Source organism: Podarcis bocagei, assembly GCF_964188305.1.
Source record: "Podarcis bocagei genome assembly, chromosome: 7".
NCBI lineage: Eukaryota > Metazoa > Chordata > Lepidosauria > Squamata > Lacertidae > Podarcis > Podarcis bocagei.
In genome coordinates this window covers 81,095,070-81,108,302 of record NC_138132.1, presented here as the reverse complement: position 1 = coordinate 81,108,302, position 13,233 = coordinate 81,095,070, and the positions used below count along the sequence as shown (strand labels likewise).

Below are 13,233 nucleotides of genomic sequence, written 5' to 3'. Positions count from 1 at the left end.
CACCAGTCTAGCTGTCGCATTCTGGATTAGTTGTAGTTTCCTGGCTGGCTTAAATTGGATATTGCAAAGCCCCTCTTATAGAAGTCTGAAAGTGACCCACCCCCATTTTGAAAGGAAGGTCTTCTTGCCACTATCTGATCATCCTTCGGGATGGTGGTGGGGAGCCTGGAGCCCTTAGTTCTAGGGGTATCTCTGGAGTAACCTCCTTCCTTGCCTGCAAAAGTACCCCTCCAGTAAACGAAGATCAAAACTGGGCAGTCCCTTCTACTTTTTGGGGGGAGGTAGGGAACCTCCTAGAAGCCTCCCCAGGAATTACTTTTCTATTCATTCCTCAATGAATAGCCCCCTTCTACTGATTCCTGACGTAAGGGCCCCTTCCAGAGTTTGTCTGCAAGCCTAACTTCAATTAACCTGTGAGTTATGCTCCATTCAATTCAATGGGACGTTTATGTATACATGGTTAGGATTTCAGCCATGATCTCTTTCTGTCTCCTGGATCTTACTCTCTTGTGCTGTTTTAAGGATTTGCAATTTCAAACTGTCAGTAAACATTCTATTGGTGGGTGGTAGCAGGGGATCGAGAGCTGTATTTATTGAGCTGTATCTAACATTAACCCTCCTTTGAGTAAACTCATTAAACTTAATGGACATTGGTAAACTTGAGAACATTAATTTCAGTAGGTCTAATCTGGGTAAAACTAACCCATAGTATTTATTTCCCGGGACAGGCACCCGTTTTCCTCTCTTTTTATCTCCAGAAGCCTTTCGCTTTCTGAGACTTTGACCATGCCCGAAAAGAGCAATTTCCCCAAATTCAGATAACCTGGAAAAAAACAGACCTGGGGGAGGGGTTCTTAGGTGTCTTTCCCTCTCTCCCTAGGCAGTCAAAGATTTTGCAAGGAGCTTCAAGGCAAGAACTTTGACAAAGGTTGGGTGGCTGCTCTGATGAAATTTTCTGGCCTGTCGTCAGCAAGTGGAATTTTTTCTTTCTCTCCCCCCCCCCCACCAGCAAAAGAACTTCAGTGGGAGGTTAAAAGATGATTCGAGCTCTTAAATATTAAACTGCAGGAGGAGAACTTCTGCATTTTTGCCCTTCAGAGTGTTTGCCTTAACTTTATTTGGAAAAGAATTATTTATAGGCTTTAAATTAAAATGCTGATCCCAGGCTTTACTGCTAAATTCCAAATTATTTTTAATTACCCAACCTTCACCCTAAGGCGATCAGGTCCTTGAGGTGGTAAAACCAACACGTGATTTTTAAAAAGACGCACTTGTGTTGTTGTTTTTTAAAATTCAGACTGAAATAAAAATGAAATAAAATATTTAAAAAGATAGCAACAGGGCGATAGTTCCCATTCAGCTTTGGCAGACTTGGCCAAATGGAAACATCACAATTTTGGTGTGGTCTTACCAACTCAAATCATTTGTCCATTTAGTTCAGTGCTGTCTACTCTGACTGGCAGCCACTCTCCAGGGTTTCAGGCAGGGGGAATCCCAGCCCTAGCTAGAGATGCTAGTTATTGAATCTGGGACCTTCTACTATGCCCCTTTCAGATGCAGCTGAACTAGAACTCCCACCGCTGCTGGCTATGCTTGCTGGGTCTGCCGGGAGTTGTAGTTCAGCAACATCCAGAGGGCCTTAATTCTGAAGTCTATCTCTTGCCTCCCGTTGACATAGATTCCTGGTAATTCCAACAGTCCCACAGTCCTGTTATCTCTATCTGCCTCGCACCTTTCCTTTCCTTATCGCAGCTAATGAGGGCTTGGATTTTATCAGCACTTGCATGAGATAACAGACCGGCAAAGCCACCATCTTAGGAAAGCAAACACACGCAGCCGGTCTGCTTTCCCCATGTCTCTCCAACTGCACTTGCCCTAAAGTTCTTAAAGAAAATTCGAGCTGGCTTGCCGGCCCGGTGCGGAGAAGAATGTCAAACTTTGCACCAAGACGCACAGGTCCAGCTACAGTCTGCTGAGCAAACTGTTGAACTTTGGACTGAAGGCCAAAACATTGGGCAGGCTGTGTTGGCAATGGCAGCGTCTCTGTAACAAGATCTTTTGCTAGCGCTGTTCATAGCTGTCAACCGTCCCATATTTGGTGGGAAAGTCCCTTATCCCAGCGCTGTGTCCCGCTGCTGTCCCTTATTGATGATGTCCCTTAAATTTCCCGGGTTTCAAAGGAAGCAGCTCCTCTCCCTCCCTCCCTGCCGGCCAGGGAGGAGGGAGGCTCCAACTGTGTTGCTTGGCTGCGTTGCTCACCCAATAAGGAGTCTAAGAACTACTGGGGGGTGGAGCTTGCATGCCTTGTGCCGATCAAATCGGCCGCGTTGCCTGGAGACTCACCTTTGCTCAGCGCTTCCCAGCGGAGAGGTGACAGTGGTTTTCCTTGCTGCATCCCCTTTGCCGGGTTGCTGCGCTGTGGGAACCACCGCTTGAGGCTTCGTTTGGCTGCTGGCTGGGCTTTCTGCATTTGGCTCGGAGGGGCTCAGAAGTTGAACATACCTGTGTTCGGAAAATCCCTTATTTTGGCTGCTAATCCCTTATTTTCGAGGCTGCTGGTCCCTTATTTTCAAATCTGTAAGTTGACAGCTATGGCGCTGTTGTGGATGTCATTCTGTAGCCGTCATCTGCCACGGCCTTTCTGTAAAAGGACCCAGCAGCTTAATAGGGGGTAATTCCCAAAGGGACCCGTGAACTAACATTTCTCCCTTTTCTTTCTGCCTTCTCCTACCTGCCCCGCTACCAGGTTGCGATGGCAGCACCGAGCCACTGCAGAGGTGGCCAACGAACCCATTTTGGCATTCAAGTCCGGCAGCCCCGAACGAGCAGCTCTGCAGAAGGTACTGCATAGAGGAGATATACGCACTTTGGGCATTGTTGAACTTGACCATCACTTGCCTTTACTGCCCCTCACTGCCTCCGTCACAACTCTGCCTTCTTTTAATGCCAGAATGGGGAAGCCTTGGCCCGCCAGATGTTGCTGCCACGGCTGATGGGAATTGAGAGTCTAGCAACATCTGGAATGCCCACAGTTCCCCCATCCCTAAATGAGACCATCACTTGCCTTTACTGCCCCAGCTACCGTATTTTTCCATGTATAACACGCCCATGTGTATAACACACCCTCTCTTTTTCGGGACTAAAAATTGAGAAAATGGGGGGAGATTGCCGAGCTTTTTTGGGGAGGGGATTGCCCAGAGTTGCTGGACTTTTTCGGGGAGAATTGCCTAGACTTGTTGAAAATTGCTCACCCATAGGACTGCTACAACCAATCGCGCACACATCCACAAAGCCACCAATCATCTGCACACTCGCCGAAAGCAAGCGCCAAGCACCCGCCCAAGTGCCGCAGCAGCCAATAGCCAGCGGACCTTGACGCACCCACCAATAACACGCAAAAATGCCGCTGGCAATCTCCTACTTGCAACAGCCAACATATAGAAATTTAATTAATAATTGTAGTTGTAATAATAATAATAATTTTAATGCAGAGATGGGGAATGAACCCGTGGCTTCCAGATATTGCTTAACTACAGTTCCCATCCGGTGTTAGAAACTCAGATATATAAGCTGGGCACCAAATGGCTCTTAACTCTTTCTGTAGGCTCTAAATGATTTGAAAGGCAAGACCGAATCCATCCCTTGTGTCGTCGGAGGAGAGGAGGTGTGGACGGCCGATGTGAGGTATCAAGTCTCGGTGAGTTCTGTCGGCAAACTTCCGCTTATATTTCTATTTTGTTAGTGGCCTGACATAGCCCTGTGATGAATTTTCCCTCCACTTCCCCAAATTAATAAGCTGTCGAGATTTTGTTTTTAGATTTTGTTTGGGAAGGATAACCTCTCTGTCGCTGGAGCCTGTGGTGATGTAGTGGTTTGAGTGTCAGGCTAGGACCTGGGAGACCCGGGTTCAAATCCTGACTCGGCTGTAAAGCTCTCTGTGGGGACCTTGGGGGCCAGTTGCTGCTTTTGGCTACCTCACAGGGTTGTTGCTGGGATTAAGTGAGGGCAGGAAGGAACTATGTACACCCCTTGAGCTCCCTGGAGAAAAAGGCGGGATATAAATCTCATGAAAGAAAATCTTGTTGGGATTAGTTGCTACCTGGTCAGCCCTTGATATGAGCTTGAAATATTCCTTGAAATATCTTCTGGAATGCCAATGGGCTTTATTCCTAGCTAAGACTACTGCTATCCTATATAAACTTACCTGGGAGTAAATCCCATCAAACCTTGGGAGACGGGGCTGGCTTCTGAGTAGACAGGCAGAACGTTACTATAATAAGGTAAAAGTACCCCTGCCCGTAGGGGCCAGTCTTGACAGACTCTAGGGTTGTGCGCCCATCTCACTTAAGAGGCCGGGGGCCAGTGCTGTCCGGAGACACTTCCGGGTCACGTGGCCAGCGTGACATCGCTGCTCTGGCGAGCCAGCGCAGCACACGGAAGCGCCGTTTACCTTCCCGCCAGTAAGCGGTCCCTATTTATCTACTTGCACCCAGGGGTGCTTTTGAACTGCTAGGTTGGCAGGCGCTGGGACCGAGCAACGGGAGCGCACCCCGCTGCGGGGATTTGAACCGCCGACCTTTTGATCGGCAAGCCCTAGGCGCTGAGGCTTTTACCCACAGCGCCACCCATGTCCCTAGAATGTTACTATAAGGACCACCAATAATAATAATAAATTTTATATATACCCCACCCTCCCCAGCCAAGGCTGGGCTCAGGATGGCTAACAACCAATAATAAAAACAAGTTAAATGAATACAACCTAAAAACAAGCTTAAAATACAACATTAAAATATTAAAATGCAGCCTCATCACAGGAGGAGAAAGGAAAAAAGAAAGAGGGGGAGGGAATCAAATTGACTCCAAGCCAAAGGCCAGGCGGAACAACTCTGTCTTACAGGCCCTGAGGAAAGAAATCAGATCCTGCAGGGCCCTGGTCTCATGAGACAGAGCGTTCACCCAGGCCAGAGCCAGTGTTGGAAAGGCCCTGGCTCTGGTTGAAGCTAATCTAACTTCCTTAGGGCCCGGGACCTCTAGGGTGTGGCTATTTATGGACCTTAAGGTCCTCCGTGGGGCATACCGGGAGAGGCGGTCCTGTGAGTACGAGGGTCTGAGGCCGTGAAGGGCTTTAAAGGTTAAAACCAGCACCTTAAATCTGACCCTGTACTCCACCGGGAGCCAGTGCAGCTGGAAAAGCACTGGGTGAATATGCTCCCGTGGCAGAGACCCTGTGAGGAGCCTCGCTGCAGCATTCTGCACCCGCTGGAGTTTCTGGGACAGCTTCAAGGGCAGCCCCGCGTAGAGCGAATTACAGTAGTCAGGCCTGGAGGTGACCGTCGCATGGATCACTGTGACCTTTCTTTTTCTTTTTCAGCCTTTCAACCATTCCCACAAAGTGGCCAAATACTGCTATGCAGATAAGGTGAGCAGTGCCTGCGTCGGAAGCTGTGTCTAGAGGCAGATGTGCTGCTTGGGCACGAATAGTTTCCTGGTAGCAGAAATGGGATTTCCTGCATGCTCTACCCGTTGAGCTACAGTCCCTCTCTTACTTCCCACGACGGCCAATCAGATGCCTCTGGTTGGCCCACCAGCAGGGTGCAAAACTCCCCACCATCCAGTACTCAGATGAATGCTGCTGTCCTGTGGCAGGGAGTGCCGCCGGTGCTGTGTGCATCGCACAGCCGAGGGAGTTATTCTCTCTTTCTGTTCTCTCCAAACTGCATTTAATTCTTATAAACCTCCCCTGTTATCTTCCCTGCCAACCAGGACTTGCTGAACAAGGCCATCAACGCCGCTGTGGCCGCCCGAAGGGAATGGGACCTGCGGCCTGTCCAGGACCGTGCAGAGATATTTTTCAAAGCGGCTGACCTGCTGAGCGGTCCCAGGAGGGCGGAAATCTTGGCCAAGACCATGGTGGGACAGGTGTGTGGTGTGTCACGGGTCTAAAACCCCAGCAGGCTGTGCAAGGGTTTATGGGAGATGTTTCTGTGGTTGGGACCTTCCTCTGCCTTCCCGCGGGCTGTGTTGAGTTAGAAACAAAAATCTGAAAGAAGAAGCAATATCATTTATTTATTTATTTTTACTAAAATTTTATATACAGTGGTACCTCGGGTTACAAACGCTTCAGGTTACAGACTCCGCTAATCCAGAAATAGTACCTTGGGTTAAGTACTTTGCTTCAGGATGAGAACAGAAATTGTTATCCAGTAGCGCGGAGGCAGCAGGAGGCCCCATTAGCTAAAGTGGTGCTTCAGGTTAAGAACAGTTTCAGGTTAAGAATGGACCTCCGGAACGAATTAAGTACTTAACTTGAGGTACCACTGTACATTCTCTCTCTCTTTCTCTCTCTCTGGCAATTAGAAATTAACTTGTTTCCTACATAGGAAAGGGTTGATCGCACAGAACAGACTAATTAAAAACAAACAAACCACTGCCTTTTGCCATCCCCCCCTTTTTCTTCAGAAAGCTTTTGATGGCTACTAGCCATGGTGGCGGGACGCAGGTGGCGCTGTGGGTTAAACCACAGAGCCTAGGACTTGCCAATCAGAAGGTCGGTGGTTCGAATCCCTGCGACGGGGTGAGCTCCTGTTGCTCAGTCCCCGCTCCTGCCAACCAGAAATCGTGCTCCGGTGGCGCGGCGGCAGCAGGAGGCCCCATTAGCTAAAGGGGTGCTTCAGGTTAAGAACAGTTTCAGGTTAAGAACAGACCTCCAGAATGAATTAAGTTCTTAACTTGAGGTACCACTGTACTGCTTGATTGCAGGGGGTTGACCCTTGGCAGCCCCTTCCAACTCTACAGTCCTTGGATTGTATGATTGCAAAAGAAAAGAAACTCAATCTTTTAGCACCTAGACTTTGGAACTCCCTGCCCCTTGAGACTGGGCAAGCATCTTCACCATACACTTTCTGGTGCCTGCTGAAAATGTTTTTGATTAGGCAAAGCCGATCCAGACACGTAGAAAGCTTGCGAGGGTTTTGATCCGATTTTCAACACCTTGTTGATTTTTGTAATTTTTTTCCAGTGTTTCAAATGTTTGATTTTAACTTTTTTTTTTTTAAAAAGTGATAATATGATTGTTCTGCTCATTTTTTACAAACGCTGAACGTGTATTATGTGGTTGCTCTGCATTAAGGGGAGGGAAGCAGAGGCCCGTGTGGATAAGGGACCGAACATGAACTTGGGAGAATGGCAGCTTTGGAAAGTTTTGTTTCTTTAAACCAGGCAAAGACCGTCATCCAGGCGGAGATTGATGCGGCCGCGGAGCTCATTGACTTCTTCCGTTTCAATGCCAAATATGCCGTGGAGCTGGAGGAACAGCAGCCGCTCAGCGTTCCCCCCAGTACCAACAGCATGATCTATCGGGGGCTGGAGGTAGGGCACAGAGGTTGTTCCCCCCTGGGGTGGGGTACCCTGTATGCGACAGTCAGGATAGAGACCATTGTGACTGCGGGGGCGGGGGGGGGGGTTGGACCAGAAAATCCTTGAGGGTTCCTTCCAACTCTGTAATTCTATGATCATAAAGACAACAATCCATGGAGAATCCGGGACAATTCTGTGCCCAGGGCAGCTGTTTACCAGCTCCATCTGGAACGCAGGCTGAGACCCTACCTGCCCGCAGACTGTCTCGCTAGAGTGGTGCATGATCTAGTTAACTCCCGCTTGGACTACTGCTATGCACTCTATGTGGGGCTACCTTTGAAGGTGACCCGGAAACTGCAACTAATCCAGAATGCGGCAGCTAGACTGGTGACTGGGAGCAGCCGCTGAGACCACATAACACCGGTCCTGAAAGATCTACACTATAAGAGACTATCTACAGACTATCTACAGACTTCTATAAGAGGGGCTTTGCAATATCCAATTTAAGCCAGCCAGGAAACTATAACTAATCCAGAATGCGACAGATAGACTGGTGACTGGGAGCAGCCGCCGAGACCATATAACACCAGTCTTGAAAGACCTACACTGGCTCCCAGTACGTTTCCGAGCACAATTCAAAGTGTTGGTGCTGACCTTTAAAGCCCTAAATGGCCTCAGCCCAGTATACCTGAAGGAGCATCTCCACCCCCATCGTTCTGCCCGGACAGTGAGATCCAGCGCCAAGGGCCTTCTGGCGGTTCCCTCGCTGTGAGAAGCCAGGTTACAGGGAACCAAGCAGAGAGCCTTCTCGGTAGTGGCACCTGCCCTGTGGAACGCCCTCCCACTAGATGTCAAAGAGAAGAACAACTACCAGACTTTTAGAAGACACCTGAAGGCAGCCCCGTTTAGGGAAGCATTTAATGTTTAAGAGACCACTGTATTTTAATCTTTTGTTGGAAGCCGCCCAGGGTAGCTGGGAAAACCCAGCCAGATGGGCGGGGTATAAATAATAATAATAATAATAATAATAATAATAATAATAATAATAATAAAGCGCTTTGCTAAATGGCATTCGCCCCCCCAACTTCTGACCATCTTATTAGTCCCGCCCACCCACCTTTTCTGACTTCTGCATGGTCTCAAGGTCGCCTGTGCACAATGAGGGCTAGAAGCTTTTTTTTTTAAATGAAAGCGAAGTTTCTCAGGAAGCTGCAGCCCTGTGCATATTTTAAAAAAACCCAGATGCTACAGATGCTTTTGTGGGCTCATTCGCTCACTCGCTTGCGCCTCCCCCTCGAGAAACTCTTCCGTGGCTGCTTATTCCACGGTCCTAATTCATCCTTTTTTCCCTACTCCTGCAGGGTTTCATTGCTGCCGTCTCCCCCTTCAACTTCACCGCCATCGGAGGGAACCTGGCAGGAGCTCCCGCTTTGATGGTGAGTAATCGGGGGGGGGGGGGGGCTGGGCGGCTCTTTGGTGTTCCGTCCTCCCCCCACCAACCAGTGGCAAGGGGAGTTTTGGGGAGAAGTGTTTCTCCCCCCTCCCCACGTATTTCTACACCCGGCCCTGTGCTTTTTGAACACCAGGGGGGGTCCCTCCTGCTGCCTGCTGAGCTGAGCATCTCACGGGGAAAGCGTTCCGGTTCTTAAACACCGCCCTCCCTCCCCTCGCCATCCTCCGGACATTTTAAAAAAAAGATCTTTTTTTAAAACTAGGAAACTTCCTCGAAGTTTGCTAGGCAATCCTGAGACGGGGAGGAGAGTGGGTTAGGGACAAAAGCACCTATCCAAATCTCTCAAATTCAAGAACGTAAGAATTTAGGAATAACCAGGCCACTGTCCCAACTAGTCCCTCAAGCGCAAGGGCCTTCTCCCCTCCTGTAGTTTTCCGCAAAAACAGAGGTTGGGAGCCATCACTGCCTCCTGTGGCAGGCAGTTCCATAGTTTATACGCTGCATGAAAAAATTATTTCTTTTATCTTCCAATGTTCGGCTGCGTTGGAGGAGTTCTAGTGTTACGAGAGAGGGAGAAAATATTTTCTCTCTCTGCTTTCTCCATGCCACGCCCAAATTTGTAAACTTCTATCATGCCCCCTCTTCCTTGCTTTTTCTCAAAGCCAGAGTTTCCCAAACTTAGGTCTTCAGCTGTTTTTGGACTACAGTTCCCATCATCCATGACCACTGGTCCTGCTAGACATGGATGATGGGAGTTGTAGTCCAAAAACAGCTGGAGACCCAAATTTGGGAAACCCTTCTCTCAACTAAAAAGTCCCAAATGCTGCAACCTTTTGTCACAGGGGAGTCTCTCCACCCCCTCAATCGCTTTGCCCTGTTCTGAACCTTTTGAAACTCGACAGTGTCCTTTTTGAGGTGAGGCTCAACCTGGGAAAGTCTTTTGTAGCTGCAGGGCTTATCCCTGCCATCTCCAGATAGGCTTGAGATGTCCTCTTTGTGAAGCCCTGGGAGCTGCTGCCAGTCAGTGTAGACAATACTGAGCTATATGTACCAATTGGTCTGATAAGGCAGCTTCCTGTTCAGTGTTCAGCCTGCTGAGTGAGACCACAGCAAGCCCACCTATTCTTGTCTCTCTTACTGCTTGTCCCCGAGCGACTGGCATTTTGGAGATAGACTGCCACCGTACACGAAGGCTCCATTCCATGCCACAGTGGCTATTTAAGGACATCCAAAGGCCCAACGTCAAGCCAGCCTCCTGCTTCCCACGCCAGCTGATCAGACGCATCTGGGAAGCCCAAAATCAGGGCACAAAGGCAACAGCTCTCTGCCTTTGTTTCTGCAAAGCAGCTGGCATTCTCAGGTACACTGCCCCTGAACTTGGAGGTTCCATTTAACTGTCCTAACTAAATACCAGTTGCATTGCAGATGGGTGGATTAGATGACCCTTCAAATCCTTTCCAGCTCTACAATTTTATGATTCTGTGACAAACCTGATTTGCTTTGTGGTCTTTGCTTTCTCCCCTTCCAGGGGAATGTGGTCCTCTGGAAGCCTAGCGACACAGCCATGCTGTCCAGCTATGCCGTCTACAAGATCCTTTTGGAAGCCGGGCTCCCGCCCAATGTCATCCAGTTTGTCCCGGCCGACGGCCCCGTTTTCGGCGATACAGTGACCGCCTCAGAGCACTTTTGTGGGCTCAACTTCACCGGCAGTGTACCGTGAGTTAGGAGGGGTGGGAGACCTCCTGTTTGTAGGCTGCCACCGATTTGAAGTTGTCTTTACAGGTTGTTCAATTTCCTGTTCATAGGCTGCCACTTCCTGGGAGACCTGTTTATGGGATGCTCAGCTTCCTGTTTACAAGCTTCTACTTCCTGGAAGACCTGTTTATGGGATGCTCAGCTTCCTGTTTACAAGCTTCCACTTCCTGGAGGTCATATTTGTGGGCAGCTCAGCTTCCTATTTATAGGCTGCTACTTTCTGGAAGACATTTATAGGCTGTCACTTCCTGAAAGAGTTGTTTACTTCCTGCTTACATACTGACACTTCCTGGAAGTTGTATTTGCAAGTTTCTCAACTTCCTGTTTATAGACTGATACTTCCTGCAAGATGAATTTGCAGCATGATTGACTTCCTGTTTATAGGTACCACTTCCTGGAAGAGTTGTTTACGTGTAAACAGCTTCCTGCTTACATACTGACACTTCCTGGAAGTTGTATTTGCAAGTTTCTCAACTTCCTGTTTATAGACTGATACTTCCTGCAAGGTGAATTTGCAGCATGCTTGACTTCCTGTTTATAGGCACCACTTCCTGGAAGAGTTGTTTACGGGATGCTCAGCTTCCTACTTACACACTGACACTTCCTGGAAGTTGTATTTGCAAGTTGCTCAACTTCCTGTTTATTGGCTGATACTTCCTGGAAGTTGTGTTTACGGGTTGCTCAACTTCCTGTTTATAGGTTGACACTTCCTGTCCGTGGCAGAGTGCAGGAGAGGCAAAGCCAGAAGTACTTCATTTCGTTCTCTCTCTCTCCCCCCTCTTTTTTTCTCTTTTTGATTTCAAGTGTGACCAAACTCTTGCTTTTCAAAACAATAAAAATGCTAATGCTGTCACACCAGGAGTCCCACACTCCGGCGCTAATTTATGAGCTCCCCACCTTTTAAGGAGCAGGGGCGCATCCGAGCGTGGCGCTCGTTCAGAGGTTTAGAGGAGGCTGGCGCTTTTAATAGCCTCGCAGTCTTCTGAGAGCCAGAGATTGCAGGAGAGGGGGGTCAGGCCGGGGTGGAAATGGCAACTCCCGCTCGCCCCAGAAAACAGCAAATTGTAATGGGAGGGAGAGAGAGAATCTGCTGATGCAGCCTCTGCCAGAAATTAAGCGGCTGGCTGGTGGCAAACAGAGAATTTGGTGCCCTGTGAATTGTAGAATTGTTAGAGCTGGAAGGGACTCCACAGGGACATCTAGTCCAACCCCCTAGAGATTGAACCCAGGATCACATACAATATGTTTAGGGGCAGGCTTGCCAGATCGAAACAGAAATTATAATCTATAATTATGTGTTTATAATTATTATATAATTATGTATGTGTGCAACATCACTGTTCATACAAACATCGGAAGAGCCTGAATTCTGAAATTCTGCATCGTGAGAGCCAGTGTGGTGTAGTGGTTAAGAGCAGTAGATTCGTAATCTGGGGAACCGGGTTCGATTCCCCGCTCCTCCACATGCAGCTGCTGGGTGACCTTGGGCTAGTCACACTTCTCTGAAGTCTCTCAGCCCCACTCACCTCACAGAGTGTTTGTTGTGGGGGAGGAAGGGAAAGGAGAATGTTAGCCGCTTTGAGACTCCTTCGGGTAGTGATAAAGCGGGATATCAAATCCAAACTCCTCTTCGTCTTCTTTTCCTCCCCTCCTCTCCAGAACCTTCAAACGCCTCTGGAAGCAGGTCTCCGAGAACCTGGATCGGTACCGCACCTTCCCACGGCTTGCTGGGGGTAAGCGTCTGATGTGGGTGATGCCGCCCCAATTCTCCATGGAGGCTAGAAAGACTTGAATTGTCCCTTGCATGAGTTGCTGTTATTACTCCTTTCCCCCCAAAGAACTAAGAACACAACAACAGCCTGCTAGATCAGGACACATGGCTCATCTAGCCCAGAATCCTGTCCTCACAGTGGCCAAGCTTGATGCCTCAGTGGGAAGCCCAGAAGCAGGATCTGAACCCCAGAGCCCTCTCCCCATCCTGCCACGTTCAGCAACTGGTATTCAGAAGCATAGCTGCCTCCAGCTGTAGCCATTGTGGTTGTTAGTCACTCAGTGAATGCATGAAGTGCTCAGGCAGGCTAGAAATAAACAGATCTGCGCTGTGCGATGTGCAGCGAACCTTTGGAACTCACTGCTGCAGGATCTGAGCAGAACAGCAACTCTCCCCACATCTCAAGGCTCTTAGGAGAGAGCACCTTTGTTCTTGAGCTTTGCTTGTGGGCTTCCTGCAATGGGCATCTGTTCGGCCGCTGTGAGTAAAGGATGCTGAAATAGATGGCTTGATCCAGCTGGGGTCTTCTTATATTCCTCCGGGAGGCATGTGGAGTGAAAGGCTGAAATTCAGGTGATGGTTTGCCCAGAGACTCCAAGTTCCCTTCTGCCATGTTTCATTCATTCATTATACAACTGTACAGTGGACGCTCGGGTTGCGAACGTGATCCGTGCGGGATGCACGTTCGCAACCCGCAGCAGCGCGTCTGTGCACACATGGGTTGCAATTCGGCGCTTCGCATGCGCAAAGCGCGATTTAGCACTTCTGCGCATGCGTGACCACCGAAACCCGGAAGTCACCCCTTCTGCTACTTCTGGGTTTCGGCAGCCTGTAACCCAAAAAAACGCAACCTGAAGCGTCTGTAACCCGAGGTATGACTGTACCTTGGTTTTCGAAC

The 13,233-nt window shown here is 49.0% G+C and overlaps 1 protein-coding gene across 1 annotated transcript in view; it reads left to right on the top strand.

The window, feature by feature from the left end:
* ALDH4A1 (aldehyde dehydrogenase 4 family member A1) overlaps positions 1–13,233 on the top strand; it is a 29,333-nt gene that overhangs the window by 802 nt on the left and 15,298 nt on the right. Inside the window, exons 2-9 of the mRNA XM_081203101.1 lie at positions 2,747–2,840; positions 3,605–3,697; positions 5,372–5,419; positions 5,764–5,919; positions 7,219–7,368; positions 8,718–8,792; positions 10,338–10,525; positions 12,224–12,297. Of these exons, the coding sequence (XP_081059227.1) occupies positions 2,747–2,840; positions 3,605–3,697; positions 5,372–5,419; positions 5,764–5,919; positions 7,219–7,368; positions 8,718–8,792; positions 10,338–10,525; positions 12,224–12,297 (878 nt within the window). The remainder of the gene's footprint in view (positions 1–2,746; positions 2,841–3,604; positions 3,698–5,371; positions 5,420–5,763; positions 5,920–7,218; positions 7,369–8,717; positions 8,793–10,337; positions 10,526–12,223; positions 12,298–13,233) is intronic.